This window comes from Podarcis gaigeae (genome assembly GCF_964106915.1).
Source record: "Podarcis gaigeae genome assembly, chromosome: 2".
In the NCBI taxonomy this organism is placed as follows: Eukaryota; Metazoa; Chordata; class Lepidosauria; order Squamata; family Lacertidae; genus Podarcis; species Podarcis gaigeae.
Window position 1 is genome coordinate 50,422,270 of NC_139679.1, and position 27,271 is coordinate 50,449,540.

Genomic DNA, 27,271 nt, shown 5'->3' on the forward strand with positions numbered 1-27,271 from the left:
CAAAACTTCCACACCTTTTCAGCACTTTTCTTAATAATTCATCCATATCTCTCTTCCTATGCAACCACACCATTTCCACTTAGCTAGTAATCCTCTCCTTTTAATCCAAAGGAATGACCATTTTTGAAAATGTAATTTTATAGAAAAACTTACTAGAAATCTTTGTCCAGTTATGTTGTATTTCCTTGCAACTTTCTCACAGTCCTTGAAGTTTAGCTGCTGATGAAAAGACACATATTCAGGAAAACTTGATCATTTTAATAAAGAATACATTTATATCAAATAGGTCTCTGAATAACCATAGCTGACTATTATGCATGCTTACTCAGAATTAAGTCTCATTAACATAGGCACTTCTGGAATTCCTCTGTGTACATAGGATTACATCCTTAGACAAATTCATCACTAAACTCATTTATTTCAGCTGGACTTTAGCAGAGCTAGTATATGGTTTATAAGGGCACAATTTGCCAGAGCTTTTCAGCCTGCTGAAATTAGTATGGAAAAAAACTTAAATTTCAACAGGAATAATGTTACTAAAGGCATTGAGATGATAAAAGGCACAAAGCTAAAAGTATATTAACAAAAATATTTCCCCAAGTTCTGTCCCTTGTGTAACAGGTTAATTCAATAAAATGCAGATTGACATGTACACTGATGTAAAAATCCTCACAAATTACAAAGCAACAAAAATCCCTCCCATCTAATCCTATCTTCCTGAAAATTTAGATGGCAGTGTTTACTTACCTTCTATTAACATATTGAGCAGCTATGAGTAATTTAAATTAAAGAGAGCTTTTCCTATCATTTTAAGGGTTTAAGTACAGTGGTACCTCGGGTTAAGTACTTAATTCGTTCCGGAGGTCCGTATTTAACCTGAAACTGTTCTTAACCTGAGGTACCACTTTAGCTAATGGGGCCTCCTGCTGCTGCCGCACCACCGGAGCCCGATTTCTGTTCTTATCCTGAAGCAAAGTTATTAACCTGAAGCACTATTTCTGGGTTAGCGGAGTCTGTAACTTGAAGCGTATGTAACCTGAAGCATATGTAACCCGAGGTACCACTGTAAAACAATTCAAAATAACTGTGGTATATGAAATGGCTGACTCCAAACTGGAGTACTCTTGTAGTTTTAAGAGGAAACCTTTTCTCTACTTTGAGGATAAAATGCACTGTTGCCATGCAGTAGTAATTCACAAACGAAATCTAGTGAATTGCATTTCCTTCCTAAGACAATAGGTTTGTCCGAAAGATACAACAGAGCAAAGAATCTACTCAGTTCCTTCTCAAAATGAATGTAGTTTTAGAATTTGTCACAGGTCACTTACGGTTATAGCTAAGGCAGCAGCCACAATTTTCTAGACTTTTTTCATTTTCTATAATTTCAACAGTTAGAGAGGCAGGCAGCCATTTTGTGTAGAAAGTCTGCAGTGTTGCATTTGAGAGACTGATGTAAGCCGATCAGTTTACAGGATCACTTGTGAGAATGGTTTGGGAAGGTTATCTGGTCTTTCCCTTTTATTATTAGCTGAAGAACTAGTGACTCTCGAAGCTTAAACTTTGATTTCAGAATCTGTTTTAACTCAGAAAAATAAATTAGTCTACGCTGTTCATAGTCTGTCCATAATTTACTGGACACTTCATGTAGACTGTAATCCTGTGTAAATTAGCAATTTGGGCCTAAGAACATACTAGAGAATCTTAAGCACAACTTAAATTTTGCACCCAAAGTAATGATAGCCTGACATCATATTTGAGAAAATGGCTCCCAGCAGTGGCAATTAAGAGCAGAAAGGTTGGAGAAAGGGGAGAAAGTATAACAATATCTCCACTGGTGCCAATTGAAATGTTATTCCTCCCCATAAAATTCAGAGATTGCCGCTGGTAAGGAGAAGGCTTAAAACTGCCCCTCCCTATGTGCTTTGATACTGATACCCCGCCACCTGCCCCATGCCTGGTATTTGTTCTTTTAAACATTATTTGGTTGCTAATCATATCATTACTTTCACATAGAATTTGGTCTTAAATCATTCCCCACTTCAGTAACTGCAAAATAAAAATCCCTGGTAGTTTTAAGCAACTGTCTTCTCATTTGTGCTTGTGAGATTTAGTCTCAAAAAGGAAATTCTGGCTTCATCCAATAGAAACTCCCCAACCCAAAGCATATGCATGGAATACAGATGGATGGCACAGGACAGCAACGATTAACAGTGGATTACTTTCTTCACTAATCAACCCAATTCCCTTTCGAATAGCAAAAACACTGCTACAGCCTGTCTCTACACACTGTGGTTAAGATAATTTACAAGAGTACCCCAAGGCTGTATTTCTGTATTTCTGACCCTTTGTTAATTCCAGAAAGGGATTTTCAAGACTTTGTTCTCCATTCTGGGTAGTCAAATTGTAAAGGGGCCAGCAAACACTATGCATTTCTTTCATGGCAGATGTTCTGCCCTTCGCCAGCAGAATCTGCGGCAGCCCAAAGAGACAGAATTCATACACACACACAGGCATGATACTAAGAGATTCCTGTTGGCTCTTTTTAGTTTGACTCCCTTCTATTCAATAGTATTCCAGGATATTTTGCTGGGCTCTCAGATAAATAATCTTGTTTCCATTTTAGCCAGGGTGGGGTATAAATATTATTATTATTATTATTATTATTATTATTATTATTATTATTATTATTATTATTATTATTTGGAGAGGAAGCAGTGAAAGGCAAAAGGGAGAGGGAGAGATGCAAAGCAGGGAGGTGATGCTAGGGCCAGTGCAGGGAAACAGTATTGGGAGAGGAATCCTTGCTCTAACTCCGCATCATAGGCGCCGACTCCATGGGGCCTGAGGGGGCCCGAGCCCCCTCAAAAATTCGTTTGGTGGGGCTCCACCCCCCCAATAATTTAAGAAAATTATTATCGTAAATTTTGCTCTATGACACGCCCATTTTTTCTCCTAAAAAGTAAGGGGAAATGTCTGTGCGTGTTATTGAGCGAATGTGTGGTCCCTGGAGCCGGAGCGCAGGGGCAAAAATCAGGCAAAAATAATATCGGGCAGCTGCTGCTTTCCTGCATTCTGCCTCAGGGTCTTACTGCCCACCCGCTTCTGTTGCTGCGTTTGCTCAAACTCAACAAAGAGCAGGGAATCCCCTGCCCTCCTGGCAAGCAGAGAGTTAAGGAAAGGATTGAGTCCTTCCTTCTAATTCTTTCCTAGTCACACTGCGGTGCAGGCTCCAGCCCACCACCTCCTCCTCTCCGTGCTCTAAGGACTCGCAGGCAGCCGAAAAACATGCAGGTGGGAGAGAGAGAGAGAGAGAGGGCTGGCTTGGGGGGGGGGGGACTTTTGCCTTCCTTTCCTCCCCCCCCACCCCGTTAAACTCCTCCCCTGCATTCTTAGCCAGCTGCTTCTCTGCACACCCCTCTTGTGCTTCTTGTCCCTTCTGTGTTTTTCCTTCCCTCCCCATTTAAAACGTGGTGACAAAGCACAGATCCACATGGATCCTCAGGATTTTTGCATTGGGTCACCCCAAATTCACCATCAGATCACATTACATGTCCATGGCTACAGTCTGTACCAAAAAAATCACGCACCCACTGTTGCCTGGGGCTGCAATGGTGCAAAAACGTGGTTACAAAGCATGGATCCACAGGGATTCTCAGGATCTTTGCATTGGGTCACCCCAAATTCACCATCAGATCACATAGCATGTCCATGGCTACAGCCTGCACCAAAAAAATCACGCACCCACTGTGGCCTGGGGCCACAATGGTGCAAAAACGTGGTTACAAAGCACGGATCCACATGGATCCTCAGGATTTTTGCATTGGGTCACCCCAAATTCACCATCAGATCACATAGCATGTCCATGGCTACAGTCTGTACCAAAAACATCACGCATCCACTGTTGCCTGGGGCTGCAATGGTGCAAAAACGTGGTTACAAAGTATGGATCCACAGGATCTTTGCACTGGGTCACCCCAAATTCACCATCAGATCACATAGCATGTCCATGGCTACATCTTGCACCAAAAAAATCACGCACCCACTGTTGCCTAGGGTCACAGTGGTGCAAAAACGTGGTTACAAAGCATGGATCCACATGGATCCTCAGGATTTTTGCATTGGGCTACTCCAAACTCACTGTCATTATTATTTTTATTTAATGAACCCTCAGTAAGCTCAAGTAAGCTTAAATTAGCTATTTCACTTATTAATCAAAGTGCTATTACTGTGCGACAGCAATATTTTATGTTTTATTCTTTTAATGATAGTTTAGGATTTATTTAAATATCATTTCAGTCTTTTCAGAGCTATATATTCACTGCTCTGTAATAGTCTATAAGCATAATTGTTACTGTAAATTAAATTAGCTTTTTACGAAAATACCGTGCGTGTTTATGTTTTGTTTCTTTTTTCAAAGCCAAAATGTGTTTCAGGCTTGTCGAGTTTCCCGGAGTGTGGAGTTATAGAGAGTCGAGTTTTCGGGGTTCTAATGTTGATCATATGACTCTAAAATACTTTTTAAAAACTTTAAAACTCACTAATTTTCATCTAAAATTTAGAAAACTTCCTGGGGCAGGACCCCGGTATGGCCCCCCCAATATTTTTTATAAGTCGGCGCCCCTGCTCCGCATCAATGTTAATGGAGTGTGAGCCAAATATCTGATACATGGAGTGGATTCTGCAAGATTCTTTATGGAAAACTCCTGGGTCATGTAAGCCTCAGACTTGGGAATGGGTATTGCTGGGTCCTAATGTGATTATAGCACAGTGTTAAGTGCCATATAGAATCATTGTTTTAATTTCATTCTCAGTTGATTGCAGAATAACAGTGCTCGTTTTGGAAAGGACCTAAGTTTAAGGAAAATTAAAAAGGCTGTGCTGGAAACTTATTCCAGGCAGTATACATAGACTTCAAGGCAGATGGGGGCCTGGAAGGTAGCAGTGGATTGACTGGAGGGAGTGTCTGATCAAAACAAATGTATTGGGGGTGGGGGGACTGTGCCAAGCAGGTAGGTAGATAGACCCTGCTGGATATTTGGCAGCATGAGTAAGCAAAGCAAGGAAGAACTCTGGATCAGAAAACCTCTCTACCGCTTTCTAAAGCAATAACTAAGCCATAGACCTCTTCCTCTGCAATTTGAACACTGCCAAAATGTGAACTACTGTGAAAGTATTCAAAGGAAAACAAACCTTATACTTTGCAAAGAAAGTTACAAGTTCCTAGATTGCTTATGTAAATTTAATATTTTATCCCATTCCCCCATGGCATGCATTTGAGTTTATTGATTGTTGCAGCAGCAGCCTGTGATGTAAGCTAGGCTAAGAGATATGCAATTTGCCTATGGAAACACACAGAACTTCATAGCCAACTGGAGTGAAAGTAACAGAGATTGTAGCCATTTACAAATACATTCAGAGTTTTGAAATTCTCTGAACCTTGGAGCTAAGTTGTATGAAAATAAATATGAGGATTTATGAGATAAATAAATATGTGGAAATAAAAATGTATTGTCTAGGTTCTTTGGAAATACACCTTCACAGCAAAGGTTCCCCAGCATTTTAGCCTCATCCCCAGGCTGCAAACATCATGGAGGCAGCTCACTCGTCCTCTGGGCTCCTCATGCCCTGATGTGAAGCTTCTCTCTCACTTAAAGTAAAATCAAGGTGAAACCTTCTTTGACAAATGATGGAGGACAGGCCTTTGTATTGTTTCGTTGCTAGTATCTTGCCACTGGAATGGGTGGACAACCTGCGACTGATGTGCTCATATATTGGACCAGAGTGCCCAATGAATCACTAGTGTTCCTAATTGTTTAAACAACATTCATTTCTCTCCAACTACATGCTAGGTTCTATATAGAGTTCTGAAGGGCCACAGTCCTTTGTCAGGGAGCTTACAAATCCATATTTGATACACAAGGCAGAGAAGACGTGACAAGTTAGGGACTGACAATAGCCTGGCTCAAAAGGTATGGTTACATGTGCAGACGACACTTTTGCTCACACAAGGGGGGATCTCCTGGCTTTCTGTGATTCCTCCCCTCCTGTTCTTGTGCCACATGTCATGCTGTTTTGAAGGGTCCTCCAACCATCAGAGGTGGACTTTTGGGTTGCAAGGGGTGTGAGGAGTAAGACCCATTCTATAAATGGAACTCAGTTTTTATTCACAGAACAGAAGTTAGAATACCAGTTCAGTGAAGAGAAAGGATAGGGATGGGTTGAAACAGGATCCTTTCCTTTCAGAAAAGTGAATTAGGAAGTTTCTAACAAGTTCCATCACATTCAGAAGGAGGCATAAAGTCTATCAGAAATGGCTTCCCAAGGATTCATATGAAGTGATCATCTCATACATGTAACAAAAATAATTTTTGTAGCATAAAGTTAGAGCAGCAAAACTGAAATCAAACTTACCCTCTTGAAGTAGTTTGCTAACTCATCTGGGGACCAGCGGGCCACTTCTGAGCGATAGGGAGTGTTTCGTGAATCCATTTCTCTTCTTCTTGCCTAGCCAGTTACAAGCCTGTTAATGCCTATCTTGCAAGTGATCCAAGAACAGGACTCATCCCACACAGTGACCCAGACTGGTAAATTCCCAAGTTTTTTTCTTTCTTCAAAACTGTGCTGCAAATAAACTGCTCAGAGCAACAGCTTCCGGTGTGAACCAAACGGTTTCTTTTCTTTCTCAGAAAACCCGTCAGCTAGTTAGTCAACTCCACCACTTCCTTTTTCTGAATCTAAATACATAAACAAGGAACCACGGGGCTCAATCCTACCATTGCAAAAGAAGGGTTTACGGTGACAAGGAAGAAATGATATGACCCAGGAAACTTTCCCCCCTGTCCAATGTGAAGCAAAGCTAGGGGTCACTGATGTCTGGGTCTACACACATTAAAAAGAATGTGATGGCAGAGTTCTGAGCTGGTAGAGGTGTTAATACCCCCCACATTACAAGCAGGGATTATATTTTCGAATGCTCTACTTAGAAACATAGTTGCAGCAAAGAGAAATTAGCACAGTAGAGAGAACACTAAGCCAAATCTCCCTCCCATTAATGTGGGGAACATTAATATGGGGGAACATTAGAAATGTGAGGTGCATCCATACAGACTGAAATGGTACAGCCCACTCTACCAAATCAAGATTCTATCATCTTGTTCTGCTTTGTCTTTAGACCAGGCCTCAGCCTATGTCCCCAAAATGGTGAAGCTAAGGCTTATTCAGTTCTATAAAGAAAGGATTGACAGCAAATTCTCCGTATTACCACAAGAAGGCAGCAAAGTTCAATTATTTGCATTCACATACTGAATTTGTTCATAACTTGAACTAGGAGTAGGATAGATATGTTTGATGTTAAAAGGCCTTATTCCAGGTGTTAGAACCAAAGTGCGGAGTGAGCGGAACTTAGAGTATGAGGATAGTGTCCCTAACCTATGCATCCCTTTGGCTTTTCAAACATTGCAGTCTGAAAAACGCGTGCTAGGGAGACAAACTGGGGCTTAGTTCTATGTAAGAATGCATACAAGTACAGTCACCTTACTCCTTGTGATCACTGGTGGAGGAAGGCAGGTGCGGGGAGAGTGCGGTGTGCACCAGGTGTCAGCAGTGAGGGCGGGTGACATCGTTGCACCACCCCCCATGCTTGCTGCATGGGCGACGGGCCACTAGGGCTGCTCAGGTGGCTAGCAGCATCCCCCCCCCCATGCTCGCCATGCGGGCAGAAGGGGACTAGGGATGCTTGCCATGTGGATGGCTAGCCCCGTCCCCGCGGGCAGCTAGCCCCGTCCCCGGGCTGCTCTGGGTGCCAGGGCAGGTAGCTCCGTCCCTGCTTGTGATTGAGGATAGAATAACCCACATTTGAAGACATCTACTGTTACATATCTCCTGCCAACCTAGCAGTTCGAAAGCATGTCAAAGTGCAAGTACATAAATAGGTACCGCTCCGGCGGGAAGGTAAACGGCATTTTCGTGCACTGCTCTGGTTTGCCAGAAGTGGCTTAGTCATGCTGGCCACATGACCTGGAAGCTGTACACCGGCTCCCTTGGCCAATAAAGCGAGATGAGCGCTGCAACCCCAGAGTCGGCCACAACTGGACCTAATGGTCAGGGGTCCCTTTACCTTTACCTTTACTGTTACATATAGCTTGTGCCTCAGACCATAATTTCAGTGGGAAATCCTTTGCTGGTCAAGTCAGTGAACAATGCTATTAGCCATAGCATTTAGCACACTAGGCTGGCAATCCTAACCACACTTTCTGGAAAGCTGGGATGGTGGAGAAACTCAATTCAGTTTACATTTAAAGGCAAACTTGCTAAATTTATGCTTTCTGAAACAATACATGAACCAAAACACAGCATGCCTTTGAAATTTGCACTTCTCCCAAGTTCTAGCCAAGTTGTTGCCATCCACTTCTCTTGAGAGAAAATGGAATGTGCCTCCAGGGATGAAGTCAAAATGAAGTGACCTCCTTGGGTCTCAAGCCTGGGCAATGAGTATGGAGGTTCTGGGCTGTTCCTACGACAAGACCCTCCACTTGGCCTTACTGATGTGGTCCAAAGGAAAGCAGAGCAATACATTTGGCAGGAGCAGTGACAATGTAAGCTAACACTGTCTTAGGGACTACAGTCTGGATGTGTGTAGGATTTACTCCTTAGTTGTTTCTTTTCCCAAAGATGTCCCAAAGATGACCAAAGCATAATGGCATTCAGCACTCAGTTCTCACATGCAGCTCCTAGAAGCTGTCAGCATCTGACAGCAGCCACATCCTGGGAGACAGCTTTGACTGTGGCTAAGCCAGATGAGGGTAGCCAGTAGGTCTTAACCCCTCAGTGAGTTAGGGACTTGTTTACCCCCTGCATGTGAAGACAGGCTCTGGCAGATTGAGCAGTGAGTTGAACAGTCAATAAAGTGGTTTCTGCATGTGCTGTACTGGGAAATGAGGGGCAGCTGAGGCTTGTTAAGCTAGGGAGGTAGCCCATCTAGGAGAAGGAAAACTTACCTTAGACCTCTGCTGCCTTGCGGCTATACTAATTTGTGACTCTGAATTCAGATAGACCCAGCACAGTGGTGGGTTGAGCCAAGGTCAAAATTAAGAAGTCACAGGGCTGTTGGGCAATCTATAGTGGATTGGTGGGGTAAGCTTCGGCTTCACCACCCCTGAGCTAGACAAATAAACTTAAGATCAGTCCACTCCAGACAAAGTGGATGTAATAGTAATGAGGGACTTAGTGGACTGCTTGGAAGGGGAAATGCCTTTCTAGAGTACTTCTGTATACAGACCTTTTCCTGAATAATTAAATAACCTCAGGGTGCTTTTAACCATTATTTGACAGTATTATAACAGCACCCTCTGCTGGAATACAGAGGCATGACCACTGTCACCCATGCTTTAATAATCTTGAGATTCGACTACTGCAATGTGCTCTATCAGGGGCTGCCCATGAAGAAAGGTTGGAAAATGCAATAGGTACAGAACTCCAGTCATATTGCTTTGGTCCTTAAATGGACCTCAGAATATTCTAGTAACCCGTGTAGCTGTTTAAGGACTAAAGCAATATGACTGCAGTTCTGTACCCATTGCATTTTCCAACCTTTCTTCAGATACTGACTTTGATCTATTGTTCCCTAAAACTATACAGGAATTGTAATGAGCACCCCAAATGAACCTCCCTAGAGTGTGTGATTAGATTTGACTTCATAAGAAGCAAACCCTTCTCAGTTGCTGGCAGAGAACTTGTGTTTCCATAGGCTGTGAATTTAGCACCTGCTGTTCTAGTGTGCTGTGGGCATGTTCCACTCAGCATGCAATATGAAGCAGCAGTTGTGGCTCCACACAACCCCCCCCCCCAATTGCCAGCAGCTATCTCAACAGCTGGCAGGGAACGTCATGTCTTCTCCCACTGGCAACTGGGATTTGAATTTCTCACCCACTGATCAATCACAAGCAGGCCCAGACTGACTGGGACTCTGTTGCTCCCTGGGGATATATTCAGGCCCACCTCCATGTTCGGTTGCCAGTTAGTCTCTCTCCCACCTCGTTAGCATGGTTTACTGTATGTCCTTGCTATGAAAGTTTAGGTCACTGGATTTGGGATCAGGAAGGAATTTCTCCTCCAGGCAAATTGGGCCTGTCTGAGGGTTTTTTTGTTGTTTGTTTTTTTGCCTATCTCAGCAATTGTCACAACTTTGGGCAGATAAGGCATTGGGTTGGATCCTTCATCAGTGGTGGAGGGAGTGTGATTTAAGTTTCTGCCTTCCCCCTCCAAGGAAATAGGGGTATCTTGTTAAAAGTATCCTTGAGGAGGTGCTTCTGTCCCTACACCCAGATGGGGGTTGAGGGCCATAGCACTCCCCAAGGTGACGGTCCTGATGGGTTGCTTCTATTTGATGTATGTCATAGGGCAACCTTATCTCACAATCAACCTCCAATGGTCATCCATCATCCTGGATCATTCAGGATACACAATGCCTAAGCCAAAGCCTACTTACATTTGTAATAAATAAAAGTTGTGGCCTGTTTTGATCCAAGAACATTGTACTATGATTATTCTACTTCTGCATCCCTCTGCCACCAGCTTCTTGGCAAGGGACTTACTGTGCCTGTGCGTGCAAGTAGCACTTTTCTTTCAACCCATTTTCAGCTGCTAGCTTACATTGTCGCTGTTGGTTTGTGGTGTTAATTTTTCTGCTTTTTGTTCTTGACTTAATTTGAATCATTTTTAATTGTTTTATGATTGCTTTATTTTTCTGTATTGGTGAAATGTGGGCTACAAAATTATTTAGTAGTGTATTATTACCAGCTGCCTGACACAGAGAGGTAAGCTGTTACATTAGCAATGGACTTGACTCACAGCATAGCTGGAGGTCTTGCCATGCTTGCCTCACTCAGCATATGCTGCTGCTGCATCTGTGCCAATGCAAGCCATTTTCTGGCAAGGCAGTAACCTAAAGACTTGTGAAACATGCAGTATGCGTACAGTGTGCACTGGATTAGATTCTGTGCTGTATAGCTGCATCAATGGCATTCTCTGGTGTTAAATTCTATAAAAGAGTGAGTTCTGCTCAGCATTTCTACGGTACTGCCCATGAAAGATGAAAAGTTACTTTGGAATCTCTTATTTCAGGTTGACTCTGAGAATGCAACTTCGAACACAAGGTTAATGTCCTTACTGAAGCTTATCTCTCTCAATATTTAAAAGTCTTGCAGAGTGATACAAAGGCATAATGAGATCGAAAAAAATATCTATAACTTTGGAAAAGTGTCATGCACGGCTGACACATTTTCTCCATAAATATTATGGGGTGATGATGTTGCATGCTGAGAGGTTCTACAACTGAACTAACATCGGCAAGTATTTTATTTGCTCAGTGAAGCAGAAAACACATACATGCAAGAGCACTTTGGGAAGATGGATGCTCTTTCAGCCAGATAGTCAAAATGAAGGAAGAAACTGGCCTTTAGCACATCAAGGCACAGCTTCATAGTTACACATGAATTTCTTTTGGGTTGCAAACTTTTCATTTTAATAGGTACGGTATGTTAATCAAATTGACATTTTAATTGATTAATTGGTGTGGGTAAAGTTTAATTAGGGGGCTGGAACTATGGACCCACTTGCTTATTTTTAAAACTATTTTAGTTATGTTGTGCTACTTCAATTAACATTGAATAAAAGGTATAAAATATGGTCATTTCTTCTGATCAAAAGTGATTAAAAAACCTGTGCAAGCCATTTCACATGTATTTCAACATCTCAGAAAAGTATTTATACTGGAGTTTTGATAGCATTCAATTGTATTTGCATTTAAATGGTTAACATGACAAATTATGAATCAACTGCAAATTGACCATCTTAGGACTTTTACCTGCCAGACTCAGAAGAGTGAAATGGGAACTGCAGATATCTTCTATCTTGATCTACAGAGGAGAGGCTGACCTAGGTTACACATTATTGTGTTGAATTTAGGACCCAGTATATTGTCTTTTGCCAAAGACTAAGTAAATGACTGCTTTTCTGCTGAGGCAGATCCTTTAGAATATGAAAATAGCAGTTCAAGATATTAGAAGCAAACAGCAAGAGGGTCCAATAATCTTCCAGTAAAGTTTAAATGGGTGTAATTCAGTTCGGAAGTTAATAGAAGCAACAAGAACCAAGTGACCAGAAGGATTTCGTTCCTTCATACTGCAATTTCAAAGCATCTGCTGTGAGGGATTTCCCCCCCTTTTTTTGGATCACTGTCTTTAAAAATTACGTGTGTGTGTGTGTGTGTGTGTGTGTGTGTAAAACATGATATATATTTTTTAAAGGCTTAGTGTCATTCTGTGAATATTTTTTGCGACATTACAATATATGATGCCAGACTTTACTGTCGTGAATAATGATTTGGTTCAGTTTTATAATTCAGTTTACAATGGGGTAACTGAAGCTGAGAACCAGCAACCCTCTTTAAACATTCTCTAACCAAGCTTTGTGAACACATGAGGCAGGGGGCCCATGGGGACAAGTGTGTTTTCAATCCCTGTCATATTGGAAGTCATGTAAGACTGTCTGAAGTTGGGGCTCCTGTTCATGTGGAAGCTCCCACGCATTTTAAAACCTAGACTTTCCATGGTTCTAAAACACATGGAGAACCTCTGCAAGCCTGTTTGCTGAGCTCGTTTGGAGTATTCCTGAAGAGGGCCAGTGACTTCCCCAATTTAATACAATAAGTCGATGTCTGAGAGAGAATTTTAACTCAGCTCTGTATCCCACATCTTTCCCACCAAGCCACATAAACCACATCTCCTTATGTGTTTGCATGAAGATTAGAAATGGCAGAAGCAGCTCTCATTAAAGCTCAGCTGAAGTTGAGTAGAGAAAAGAAGAAGCTATGGCTGATGGAGAAGTTGGATAGAGGTCTTATAAAAGTATAACAATCTGGGTACACTTGGCAAGAAAGTATGATTTCCCAATTGATAAAAATGTCTGTCTGTCTGTCTGTCTGTCTGTCTGTCTGTCTGTCTCTCTCTCTCTCTCTCTCTCTCTCTCTCTCTCTCTCTGTGTGTGTGTGTGTGTAGAGCTAACAAGCCTCAAACTTAAAAAACATGTCTGGTAACTACAGTATATAATTGATTTGTTTTGACTGTCCTTTAATTTAACAAATGTAGGTATGATTGGAATATTAAAACAGCAGTACAGAAAATGGGTTGGGTTCATTTAAAAAAAGAATGTGTTAGTGCAGAACTACATGCTCAGAAAAAGCATGTGGTACAATCCAATGAGACTGTGGCACTTCAGAATCGAGCAGGGGAGGGGGTACTGCATGTTTCACTATTCTCAGTTGTAAACACATTTCCTGCCCTTAGAAATCTAGCATGTGTCTGGTTCTTCCTGACATGAAAGTTATTTTTACATGCAGGTACCCTGTGGTTTGTATATTTTTAAAGCCAAATAAAAATAATTTGGAAGCATTCTAACATACCACCCCCATATTGAATTCTTCAGTGATAAAATGCCAGGAGGGTTGTGTTCCTCACATTTTTCATACCTGGTTACCAAAGGATTTCCCCTTTAAGAACAAGAAATTATATTACCCATTAGCATTATCCGTTAGCTGGTGCCGATAACAAACGAACATCTAAACTCCAAGAGAAGGTGTCTGGGCACTCTCCATTCATTACCAACTATACATTTTTAATAGCATTAACATAAATGCACCTTTTAGTTGTCTGCAGATAGCTTAATGAATAATTAAGTACCTTGAATTTTTTTTTAAAAGTTTGATTTTGTTTGCCACTCTCTTAGTTATATAGAGCAGAAAAGTCAAACTTAAACAGCCCCTACTCTCCACTATAACGTCCAGTTGTATGGAATTATTCATGGAAGACCATGTCACTTGAAAAGATGCTTGTGTTAACATGGCTCAGATGGTCGGTACACGAAATGCAGTGCCTGAAAGCATCTGGATGGTGCTTTAAAGGAGGTGGCCCACATCCCTCTTACATTGGCAAAGTGCGTAACATGAGAGGGGGAAGGATGTGATTGTGCTGTAGATTTAGAGCTGCCGCTTTATTAAAGAGATCTGCTGTACAATCATTTGGGGAGTGGTGGTTGTTTGATTGCATTGTATTATAGTTTTACGTAATATTGCATTGCATTACACTGTAGTTTCTCAGTTTCATTGTTTTATTTACACACACACGAGTTATTTTGTAAGCTGCTAAGAGGCTCATAGCTGTCAATGTATCCCTTTTTTAAGGGAAATTCCCTTATTCCTAATAGGATTCCTTGCAAGAAAAGAGAAAGGTTGACAGCTATAAAGAGGCTATCTTAAATACTGAGCAATGTATAAATGTATTAAATAAAACATCATCAACATTCAGCCTTCCCTATATTTTTAAGATGCGGAAAGGATCACTTCATTTCAGTGTTAAAAAATATTAAAGGGGCAGCCTGCATTTTGGTGGGAGTGTCACCTACCTGCAGTTGCAAGCAGCTTTCATGCTAACAACTAAACCATTAAAATTCTAGCTTTTTATTTTCATATGTGACACACACACACACCGGTGGAATCTATACACATGATAAAAACATTGTGAAAATGCTTTTTTAAAAAATGGTTTTGAAAAATGCATAGAATTTGCTGCTGCTCATAGTTACCATCTAGTGTCACAATTGTATATTGCACTTTACAACACATTCAAAAAAATTTATTTGCAGCTGTATAGCTGAGTCCACAGAGAGAGGGGGGGAGGGAGGGAGGGAGAGAGACCAACAGACCAGTGACTGCTTGTTTTTATTTGCATCCAGTGTGTATCATAATTGCAGTAGCCTCACTCAAGGCTTAAACGCATAATTAGGTAGTAATGGCTTTGGTTTCTGACTGAAACTGCTGTGTCTTCTGCCAGTGCCCTTTATATTTTAGTAACTGAAGCAGTAGTATATCAGGTCTTCTTATAAACATGAGAATGTCTGTTATTCAGGGGAGGATCTGTCATGAGCCACTTGCCTCTGTTCTAGTTTTCTACCTGTATAGAATTTTGTGGTGCAGTCCACTCTACCTGTAGAAGCTGGGGTCTGAGATTTTTGCAGAAGTATGTAAAAACAACAACTTGTATTTTGAATTAGGAGCTCAGAGGGTTTTGGGGTTGGATTTAGCTGAAACTGAAGAGGGGCTGGGAGGGGGCTTCTTTGGGAATTTGGTGCAGAGTTAGCAGAACTACCTGTATATATTTAAGTAAAATGTGTATTATAAAGACTCCCTAAGCCTCAGTCATCAAAGCAAATAAAAGGCAGTAGTGTTGCCCTTGGATTTCTCATTGTGTCAGGGAAAGGAGGAATGTTTAACAATATATTGGAAGCATGCCTAGGCTGCAGTTCTGTGCATACTTACCTGGGAGTAAGCTCCATTGAAAAGAGTGAGGCATACTTTGGAGTAGACATGACTAGGCCTATGCTGTTAGCCAAGTTATTGCTACAAGACTTTGAATTGTGGAATCTTCAGGGCATTGAGGGGTTTGTTTTCCAAAGAAAAATGCATTAACTGTGTTGTGTAGTTTCCATTTCCAGTTGACATCCCTCGTTGGATTAAAAAAAACAAAAATCTGATTGCATTTACAAGCTGCTTTTGAAGTACTATGTTCAAGGGTGTTTAAATGACATCATTTGTCTACATATGACTTTCACCTTCATGGAAAAGCATTTCCACAAAGCAAACTGTTAGCAAATTGACTTCTGTTTCCTATTGCCAAGTGTTTATGAGCAGCAGTCTAATGTACTTTAAGTCTTGATAATGAGGAGGGTAGTGTGATGTTAGCAAGACCTTGACATTAAAGAGGAAAAAAAGCCCAAATGATTTTGTGCGGCGATGTTATGTGATGTGAGCAGATGATAGGTACTTCAAAGAAAGCATAGTGCAAATATTAAACCTTAATGGCAAACTCTCAAGGGAAGAAGTTTCTTCTCTGCAGTTGGCATACTATTCTTATTAGTATAAAACATGGCCACTTTGGAAACATCAATAATAATGTGCTTTCTTTTACGAAAAGGTTAAGCCTATTTAAATTTGCTAACTAGGTAAGAGAGGGACATTAGTCTGGTTCACACATTATTGTCTTAATGAATAAGATTTATAACCAAGCCTCCCATTGTCTCTATTGATTTCCAAAAGAAGGCAGCAATGTTGCTTCTTCCAGAAACTGGTACAGGCAGCAACAGAGGCTTCAGTCACATACCCAGCCTTGCTTTGCCCTGTAGTTTGGTATGGATAGGTTCATGCATGCACTGGTTGTTTTGCATATATGTTGCCATTGGTTATATGCTATATTAAGGCTGCAGTCCCACTTGAGCTTACTAAGGAGAAAGTTACATTGGCCACAATGGGACTTACTTCCAAGTAAACATGCATGGGACTGTGATATAAGTTTCTGTTTATATAAACTTATAAAGATATGCTGTTGGTAGCAGTAAAGCATATTAAAGAAAGCTATAAAAAACTGTAGATCAATAATTGAGGTGTCTTGATGCCCCTTGAATATAGTAAGCAGCAAAGCAGTATTTTCTCAGACAGGGCGATTCATTTCAGTTCTCTCCTTGAAGATAAAGTTATGCCCCAAAGCAATACAGTACTATTTCAGAAAAACCCAATATTTCAAAGATTTGTTGTTGACATTTGCTTACCATTTGATCAAATGTCAGTGGCTTGATTGTTTAATGCAAACAAAGATCATCTACTGTTCAAAAAATAAAACCACCAAACTAGAGATCCATGTGCACTGTAGGAAGCACACTGGTTTTTTTCTTCACCCACAGGCTGCCTGCACTTTTTTAGTTTAAGAAAACAGATTTCTTGTTTATATATATCTGAGTAGACATGCAGAGACTGTTCTGTTAGCCAGGTTATTGCTGCAGGACAATTCTCACAAGCCATTGCATTCTGAAGTATCTGGAAGTTACTGCTGCTCAGGACTTCTAAAATCAGTACATTTTGGAAAATTCCTGGATGTAATTGGCAACATTTAGGAGACTGTTTTTCAGCTGGTGGTCCAGCCATAGAAAGAAAGGAAAAACTATTTGAAGCAAAAGCTGTGACTGGGTTCTTAAGCACAGCACATACTTAGGCTATTGTATGCATTGCATTTTTCTGGTATAATGAGAATTCTATTTGAAGTACTGTGCAGATATTCTTTCTGATGTATAGATATGGACTAGGCATTGTTGGCCTGGGTGTAGTCTGAAATTCAAGAGAGCTGCTAGCAGTCAATGTATTGATGACAATACTGAGCCACATTGACTAATTACCTGCCTCCATATAAGGCAGTGTCCTATGTTCCTAATGAACTTACTTTCCTTGCATGACATAAAAGTCAAGCTACCAAATCAGAATGACAACTGAGGTTTCCTAATGCCCCCTTGAATAATTTTTTCTTAGCCAGTTTCTTAGCCAGTTAATTACAATCCCAGCAAGAGAGTAACAAGTTAGGCACAGCAGGTAGTATCCACTCATCACAGTTCTTCACTTATAGTAGAAGTTTTGGCCAGAGGAAAAAGTATTTTAAAAAACCAATTTTTTAAAAAAATTAATTGTTTAAATACTTTCTTGTTCCTTCCTGAAGCATCTCTCTGTTCAGTTTTTTATTATTAGAAAACCATTATATGACGTCAGACAGGGCAGCCCTTAATTCATATTACCATCACTGCTACTCATGGCACTTATCAGCAATCTTCTCTTGTTCACTCTGATCACTGAAAGCAATGAGAACCCAATTGTACAGTTTTCATGCTGAATCAGTGTGTTCTTCTTTCTGTCTCAGAATCACAGCTGCCTTCCTATAAATCAACTATTGTGACCTGAACATGCAGTTCTGATACCACTCATGCTTTTCCTCTGCCCTTGTCTTTCTCCCCGGGACACGTTATTAAACAAATTACTTGAAAGTGCTGCTTCAGTTTTCATTGCTGATTCTCTACTGCTCTTCATTTGCCTCATTCCTGCTTGCAACACAGTTTGACTCTGTGACGTAACCTCAGAAGGCATAAATAATACATTCTCAGCTCAGCTCCTAAGGTGCTTTCCAGTGAGAAGCATAACTCTATTCTGAGTTCTTGGAAGATGGCTCTGCTAAGTAGGAGAATTTTGGTAAATGACAGCAGGCAATATTCACATTGGGAGGGACAAAAGCCACTCTTAATTAACTAAAGTGATTACAGAATTTAAAAATGTGGTGTTTTAATTAGGCTGCCATTAATTAATTATTAATGGGTGTTTGTAAACAATATTTATGCTGAGCAATCAATGTAGAACTCCTTAATCATTTGCCCCACTCCAGTGATCTGTTTCAGATGCCAATTATTCCAGTGTGTACATAGGAGGCTCCTTCAGCAGCAATAGTTTTCCAGCTAAATTAAACAAACGGAGCAGATTAGTGTGAACAACAAATCTGCTGGAATGCACATGGATCTCTGGTTCAGAGCATTGTTATTGTTGTGAACAGTAGAGATCCATACACAATCTGCATCTAAAAGCAATCCGTTAATATGTTGCAAGAGTTGTCATATTTCTACATACTAATAATTTTGTCCCAAAATTCATAAGCATTGGACATTGCATAAGCATATGTTTCAAATAAGCATTTTCTTTATATCCCCAGCAACATGTTGTCTGTACAAATTGATCAGAGTCCAATAAATTCTAAATATTATTTTTTGTTGTATAAGATGTAGTTTATAATCTAATGACACACTTGCTTCAGAAACATTACTTACATAAACTTTGCAAGCTTTGCCATACTAGCTGTAGGATACGACATGTCTTTGCAGCTGAATACTTGCCACATGCCAAACATGAACTATTGTTATCAAAGAATAACATGGATTGCTAAATCTCACAAGTTGTTCTGGTGAGATGTTCTACCCTTATATTATTTTAAAGCTGCTCTTGTATAATCCTATTTTTTCTTTTCTTCTGGTCAATTCTTAGGTCTATTGCTGTACTTGTGCCCTAGTTGTCATTTTTGTTACATTATTATCCCTCCTGTGTGCTTCTCATCTCATCATTCAAATTTACACTCTCTGAGAACATGGATGATATTTTGTCATTTTGCAGGTTGTCATTTGTAATTAAAAAATTAATCTAACAAACTAAAAGCAAGTGATAGGCGGACCAGACCTATTAATGTTTACTTGGATTATATCCCACCACATTCAATGTATAGGTTTTGGGTTTTCCTTAAATGAAATGGGACTAAGTATCTATATTTAAAAACTAACAGCACAGTTCTTTGCATGTCTACTCAGAAGTACATCCCATTGAGCACAAGCTGCAATCCTGTACTCACATACCTGGGAGTAAGTCCCATTCAGCTTGATGGATCCTACTTCTGAGTAGGCTTGCCTAGGCACTGTAAGGGCATTATCACATCTCTTAAAGTAACATCTTCCCCTTTGGCATGCACTACATACTGTTGTATTACCTTACTCTATAATATGATACCTCTCTTTTCCCCATTGGACCCTTCTCCCATACACATACATGCACAAAAAGGCGGCATTGCTTCATGCAGGGGATGGACTGAATTACCTTATTATTATTTCTTTAAATTCTAAGATTATCTAAGTCTAGAAAACTGAGCAGGGAGAGCTGCTTGCACTTCACCAAAGTAAGTTATAGTGCCACTCTATTCTGCTTTTGCCAGACCCCATCTAGAGTGCTGTGTCCTGTGCACCATAATTTAAGAAGGATATTGAAAAGCTGGAATGTGTGCAAATGAGGGTGACCAAGATGATAAAGGGTCTGGAAACCAAGCCTTATAATTAATGGTTGAGGGTGCTATGTATGTTTAATCTGGAGAAGAGAAGACAGAGAGGTGATTTGATAGCCACCTTCAAATACTGTATCCAAAGGGTTATCACATGGAAGATGGAGCAAGGTTGCTCTTACTACTCCATAGGGTAGGACCAGAACCAATGGATTCAAATTACAAGAAAGAAGATTCAGACCAAACATTGGGAAGAAATTTCTTACAGACTACCTTATTTGAAGGTTTTAGCCTCTCCTTTGGTGAACATTTTTCAATAGAGGTTGGACGGTCATCTGTCAATGATTCTTTAGCTGTTATTCCTGCATTGCAGGGGATTGAATTAGATGATCCTTGGGGTCTCCTTCCAACTCTACAATTCTATGATCCCATGAATTGTTCCAACCAGTGGTGCATGGGCAACTAGGCTAATTCCCTAAATGTTCCCAGTAAGTTTTAAAGCCTGGTGCCTCCTTCCCAAAGCCCAGGAAGCTTCTGACCGTCTTAGGGAGAGAGGCATGATGCTAATGCGTGCGACGTCAAGGACGTCAAGCACAGTACGTATCGTCCCCCCATCACCCACGCAAGCACTAACCTCTGGCGTTAACTGTTCCCCTACGAAAAATTTCATTGAATACCACTGGTTCCAACTGACAGTTTCTACTTCTGATGTGATGTGTTTGTACTGGGAGGAAGTTCCTAGTCCTCATGTGCATGTACAAGGATATGCATATGCAAAATCACAGCTTAGCATTAATCACATGATACCCAGGCCTATACTTGAGTCTTGTGGGAGGAGATTGGAAACTCACAGAATCTCTCAACCGCAGCAATTGTAAAAGCTAACCTGTCCTTTGTCGTTCAAATAGGCTTCCATCCATGCCACAAAGGCATCCCTTCAATTATCCCCCTGCTGCACCCATCTCCATAATGTAAAATGTAAAATTTTCCACTCCAGAGAACCTAGCTTCAAACAGGTTCTATTCAGATATTGTAACTAACTGCTAACTCACCTGAGGCTCCAAGTTAATGATTCCTCATAAATCTAGACTTGCAAAAAGGCCATACAGTATCCAGACAGCCGTGTTTGGTGCCCAAAAGCCCACTTAGTGGTACAGGGATCTTGCTCTAAACATGGTTGCCAAACATTGAGCAACCCCCTCTATAAAACCAGGACAAGAAACACTCATCATTTCAGCACTGGATATCCTTCACCTGAAATTCAAAGCAGAAATGAGTTAGGACACTAAAATTACTTTTAAAAAATGTTCTTCCTGAGCAATTTTATTTTTAAGACTACAGTCACAATTCTTCTGGGTAAGAACTGATGGAACACAATTAAATCTCAAACCACCACCAAAAAATCTCTTGCAGCTTCCACTATAATGCTTTTCCTCCTTGACATTATAGTGGCATATGTGTCTCAAGGGGATGCCATTTATGGGTGGGAAACACCCATCAGTCTTAATTATTTGACAGGTGGCCATAGCTCTGATTCTTCCACACAGCAAGCATTGAGAATGGTGGTTTGTGCTCCAGAGAAATAGGAACATAGGAAAATGATTTACACCACCAGACCATCAGTCAATAGCTCACAATTTTCTACACTAACAGGGGTTCTCCAGGGTTTCAGAAAGGACATTCCCAGTCCCACCTGTAGATGCCAGGGATTTAACCTGGGACCTTCTGCATTAATAACCCACAAAAGAGGAGTGATACTACCATGGAAAGTGCAACAACCATGTCACATTACATTCCTCTTTGAGGGATTGCTTCTGAGACGTCACTGTATATTAGCTTTTAAAGCCATTATATTGTTCGTGCTCCCCGATCATATTTTGCATTGCCTTTATTTATTTACTATTTTATCTATTATTATTACAATTATATTGGATTGAACACTGTGTTTATTTATGTGTGCATGGTCACTGATTGCTTCTAGCTATTTAAAGCTTCTGCTTTTATAGATTGGATGTGTAGCAGAGGATTCAGTCCAATATTTTGTACAAATTGATAGGGTTTGGGCACTGATGCCAAGGATTCTTCACAACAGGAGGTTGAAGGAAAAAGTGATCATCTGTGCGGCAGTAGCATCTGCTCCAGCCCCTCTGGCATCCTTTTTGGGAAGGAAAATAGAGAAGAATAAGCAATTGCAGGCCGCAAAATGAAGTTAGCTAAACACGCACACAATTCAAGTGTGCTAATACTAAAGAGTTTTATGGTCAAATTTCCTAAACTCTAATTACAATCCCAGCAAGAGAGTAACAAGTTAGGCACAGCAGGTAGTATCCACAAAGCTGCTGATGACTTTGCTAATCCCACATTCCTCTCAAAATAAAATAATAAAATTATAAAATGATAAACGTTAAATGTAGCTGGCTTATCTTTCGGAAGTCATTATAATGAAATTGTCCAGTGGTGAGAAACACCTGTATTAAATCCTTGGAAAATTCAAATTTCCATATTTCAACATTCAGATTTTGACACACACACACACACACACACACACACACACACAATGTTGAATTGCTAAAATGCTTACACGGTTTATACAATCAACCATCTCTTGCAAAATAATTGTTTGTTGGGGGGGTGTGCATGGACTTGGGCAGAAAATTATTTTTGGTGGGCACAGAATGGGCACAGTTCATTTTTGAGTTGGTGAAATATTCATGCACAAGAATGATTGCAAAACCCAAAATGCAAAGTGAAATCCATCCGTTAGGATTTGTGCACCTTTTGTTCTTTAACATCACTGAACATGCATTTAGCACCCAGAACATACACATAGGCTTCCTGGTGCCACAAGTTTCATGAACCCAAGACATATTATTGGGGCCATGTTTTCCATTTATTATGTACCACCATTATTTACCTAAATATTTCTACTCCACATTTCCAAAAAAATATCACAAGATGCAATGGTTGGACAAACATAATTCTGCTTTCATGTCCACGTGAGCAATATGATATACCCCTGTAGGTTTTTTTTTATTACATATGTAATGGCTGCTTTTGAGCCCATACATTTTTCAGACGAAAGCTTGACATGTACATAATGCACTGTGATTTTAAGTGAATCTTCATCCTTCCTGCAGCCCCCACATCTAGAACTCTGCTTCAGACAGTTGGAATAGCTGAAAATTGCTTCCCTCCCCATTATACCGAAGGAAGCCTTACCACCAGCTGAGTGACACCATTGGATTGAACCCCATTTTTACACAATATAGCTTGAGCTCAGAAGATGAGTGAAACTCCCTACTGATAATGCCATGGTGCTGATCAAAAGGAACTGCATGGGAGCTTTGGCCTCTTCGGTGTGTGTACTAAAGAGGGGGAGCGTGCTGCCTGCCAAAGCACTTGTGTATCTCTAGAAAGTTCCAAAACGAGGCCCAGTGCAGGGGCAGAAGCCATATATGTCTGCAAAGATGACTACTTGAAGAACCAGTGGTAAACAACCATGATTTAAGAGCCTCTTTTACTTTACTCATACAATGCATGTATGTCAGCTAGTGCTCATTCTCTTCTGAGGCCTCAGCCTTGCCAAAATCTCCCCCTAGGAGTATGTGTTGGGAATCTTTCACTAGGCTGAGTGTTTGTATTGGGGTGTTTTATGGATAGTAGGTTTGTTGGCAAAATTTAATATTTTGAAATTTATGTGAGCACTGCTAAAGCTCTGGCCTCAAACTGATCCCAGTATTGTTCAGTTAAGCAACATGATTAGTAATGGCTATAAAATTTGCTTTAAGTCCTTAGGTCATATAATCAGGAAAGGTATTAAAAATTTAATACACTGCCTTTCTAACAAGTATACATGTTGACTTAGGTGGCTGCTGTTTATACTAAAATATTCTCTCTGTTGCTTCCTGGCATTTCTCAGAAGCATATAAACAGTTCTGAAGCATCATAATAATATTTATTGATATATATTTTATATAGTAAGCTTGCTGTATATTATTAAAGAATCATTAGCTGAGACTCAGCTGGTCAGAACTGGGCCTAAATCCAATTCAAATCAAGCATATTTTTCTCATGGATGTTTTCAATATTTGGAATGAAATTACTTTTAAAACTCCAGTGTGCTTTATCAGTTTCATACTCTGTACAGAATAAATCAAGTAGCTGCCTGATATTCTGTAACATTTTATTAGCCGGCAGTATGGTATTGTCCCTTCTTGGTATGCAATTCTGCTACAAACAGTGGTTTATGGAATATTGGGACAAACAATCTCAACTCCCCATTGAATGTGCAATCATGGTTGTAAAAGAAAGCCCAAATGTTGCCATACATTGGGGGCCACTAGGGGGCGCATTGGAAGATGGCCAACAATACCATCTCTCCGACCCACACGGGGTAATTAAGAGGCTGTTATGGGAGTAGGCAGCCTCCCTTGTTGCCCCAAGGAAATGGGGAACACTGCCCTTGCCTGCTGTGCCTATAAATCACCCCCTAATTTGAAAGAAGGGGGTGAGGGCCCTAGGCAGAATGCCCCTGTGTGGACCTCGGCTCTCCTGGACGCTGTCTCTGATCGCGCACTAGCTGCAGCAATTTGGAATAATTAATTACAAAAGAAGCAAATGCACATATTTCAAGTGAAGAAGGGGAGTGAAGTCTGCTAATTTAAGTGACTTCTGCAAAAGAAGACGACGGGTTGGAGAAACAGGAATATTTTAAGATGAAGATACACCAAAGGCTGGGTATGTTGACAACGGGACTGAATGGGGGGGGGAACCTTTTTTACTTTCCTTCTATGTGATTTACAAGAACCCCTCCTCATTAGAATCGTCGGTTGAACTGACTCAAGGAGGATGATTAAGGTCTGTGTGGAGATAAACTTTAACCAAAAGTATGCTTTATGGAGATCGGGAAGCAATAAGAGCTTTTGGAATGGTGCAGCAATTAATTCGGAGTCGCCATCTTGCCAAAGGATTTATAGCCGGGAGGAAGAACGGACTTGTTTTCAGACTGCATTCCTGGTGAATCTCCTCAGAGGTTTTGAGAAAGGAGGCAGATTGGTGAAGATTAATGACGCTAAGACTGTTTTGATGTATGGAAGTGATGTTATATGGAAAACGTCTGGATATGGCTACTGGATAAAAAATAATAATATCCACGCAGGATTACAAAATTTTCTAACCAGCTTGTGGAGACTATCAGAGGTCACAAAGAGAAAGGAAAAATATATGAAAATAACAACAAGAGATGTGGAAAAATAATAAGAAAGGACTGGATAGTACTGTGAACATCATAAGGTTAGATTTGTGGACATTAAAACAGCAGTAAGAAGCAAGAAGTTGATTGGATTCCCTTCGGAACTTGAAATATGAGTACCCCCAACAAAAATTTAAAATTCGGCTGTGTAATTTGGAATTTATGTAATTTGGTTTGATTTGATGTGATTGGTCGGTTAATAAAAAATTATTCTTAAAAACCCCCACAAATGTTGCCATACATTTGCCCCGCAGAAAACATGTGTAAGTGTTTCCTTAAATAAACCAAAGGCTAGGTGATACAATTACCAATTGGACCATCTTGTAAAAATAATAGGCCCAATCCTTGTTACTCATAAAACAGATGACCTGAAAAGAGTATTGGGCAGCAGGACTAAATTTCAGAAGGGTTGATTTGAATTGGGTGTGCCACTCCAGTAAAGTTAGAATGTTAAAACTCAGGGAATGAAGAGCAAGTATTTTTTGCAACTTTGATAGTTCATATTGGTTCATATTATGGAAGGACATCCTTTTGAGATTCTTCCTATGATACCAAAACCACCCAAATACCTTATTATCCTTTCAACACTGGGGAATTAATCTGGTGTCCATTTTTTATTTTTTTTGCATTCAGAATTCTATAAGAGAAAAAAATATTTCTGACACTTAGGCAGAAAAATAATTATTTCCCTGATAGAGAGTTTTGATTTACAGCGTAATAATTTTTGCTGATACAATTTAAAAGTCTTTATTGATCACAGCACACGTTAAGCAGATTAGCCAGAGCAGGATGAAAAAGATCTCATGAAGCATGTCTTTGGTGGAACCAACCTTTTATCTACCAGATGCCTTCTATAAATGAATCAAAATCTGACAAATGTTCAGAAAGCAAATATAATAGTAAATTAAGGGAGCAGAAAGGTCAAATTATATTACAGAAGAAAACTTAATTATTTTAAAGCTCTCCCAAAGACTGTGCAGGCCACTATATTGCATATCTCCTTAAATAATAGAATCTGGGCATCACAATTAGACACAAGAACAGAGTAAGGCCACAGAATGTCATCACCCACTTACATTCGGAAGGAAGGATATTGGGAGACAGTGGCCAGTATACCTTGCAATGTGAAGTGTGTGAAGCTGCTTTAAATTACACACACACACACACACACACACACACACACACACAAAACTTGAACATTCAAATCATGCTGCACTTCCACTAGCCACACCCATAACACAGCTAATCCCCAGCCATCTGTTGCAAAGCAAATGCCTAGTCCCAGGCAGCAATTGTATACTCAAGGGGTTGGAGATGGTTGATGAGGGACCCTGAGTATGATGCAGGGAAATGTTGGTCTCCCACCCAGGGTGAAAGGGTTGGAGGGGAAAGGAAAGATCCCAAGGGAGAACTGATAGGGGCTACTACCTTCTGTGGGTGGTAAGGGTTAAGAACTACCTTTAAGAGAGGACTCTGTATTTTTCTTATTTTTTTGTACTTTTTGTAGCTGTTTTGGTTTTATTAAACTTTAATAAAAATGCAGGGATCTCAACTAAAGCATACTTGACAGATGGCCATCCTGTTAAAGGATGGACCCTAGCCAGGAATAAAAGCAGAAACCCTGTTTAAAAACAGACTTTCTAAGGTACCCAAGATGTTCAAATCTCTTCTCATGAATGATTATTCTCTACACATCAAGAGTAATTTGCTATATTCTTTGCTCAGAAATAATTGGGGGTTCTTGTTTCACCTCCTGCTGTGAGTATGAGTATGACTCCCATTAGGGAGTCTGGTAATCAGATTAGGCAATGAGATTTTTTTTATAAATCCAAAATATTCTAAATTTGATTTTACCACCAAACAACTGATACTCAGTTATGCTCTCCAGACTGTTTGATTGGATAACAAGTAAAGACATTTGGAGATACTGATAAACATATCCTCTATGGGCACATTTAAATATGTGTTTCTTCACCGGCCAGCAGGAACTATAAATCTTTCAAGGCAAATCATTGCTCTTTTTCTAGAGACTCCTTTCTGTGTTTTTTGCTTGGCACTGATGCACTTTTATTTCTGAGGAAAGAGGAAATTTGCATGAACCTACAGGAAGGAGACCTTGTAGAATCAGCTTTCCAGAAAGAATGAAAAGGTAGTTTTTATTCTTGCTGCTAAAGCAGCACAACAGATTATCCTGTTTCTGTTGAATGCATGAAGGAAGAAAGGAGATATTCTTTCATTTCTCCCATGTTTTTATTATTATTTTTATTATTAAATAGATGTATGTCCT

At 40.2% G+C, this 27,271-nt stretch overlaps 2 protein-coding genes across 4 annotated transcripts in view; one reads left to right on the forward strand and one right to left on the reverse strand.

Moving 5' to 3' along the window:
* Positions 1-6,713, reverse strand: part of LCP2 (lymphocyte cytosolic protein 2) — a 37,620-nt gene extending 30,907 nt beyond the window's left edge. The window contains 2 exon segments of the mRNA XM_083728109.1: positions 154-216; positions 6,412-6,713. Coding sequence (XP_083584235.1) covers positions 154-216; positions 6,412-6,489 — 141 coding nt within the window. The 5' untranslated portion in view covers positions 6,490-6,713.
* KCNIP1 (potassium voltage-gated channel interacting protein 1) overlaps positions 1-27,271 on the forward strand; it is a 564,777-nt gene that overhangs the window by 35,272 nt on the left and 502,234 nt on the right. The gene's annotated exons all lie outside the window — the stretch shown is intronic.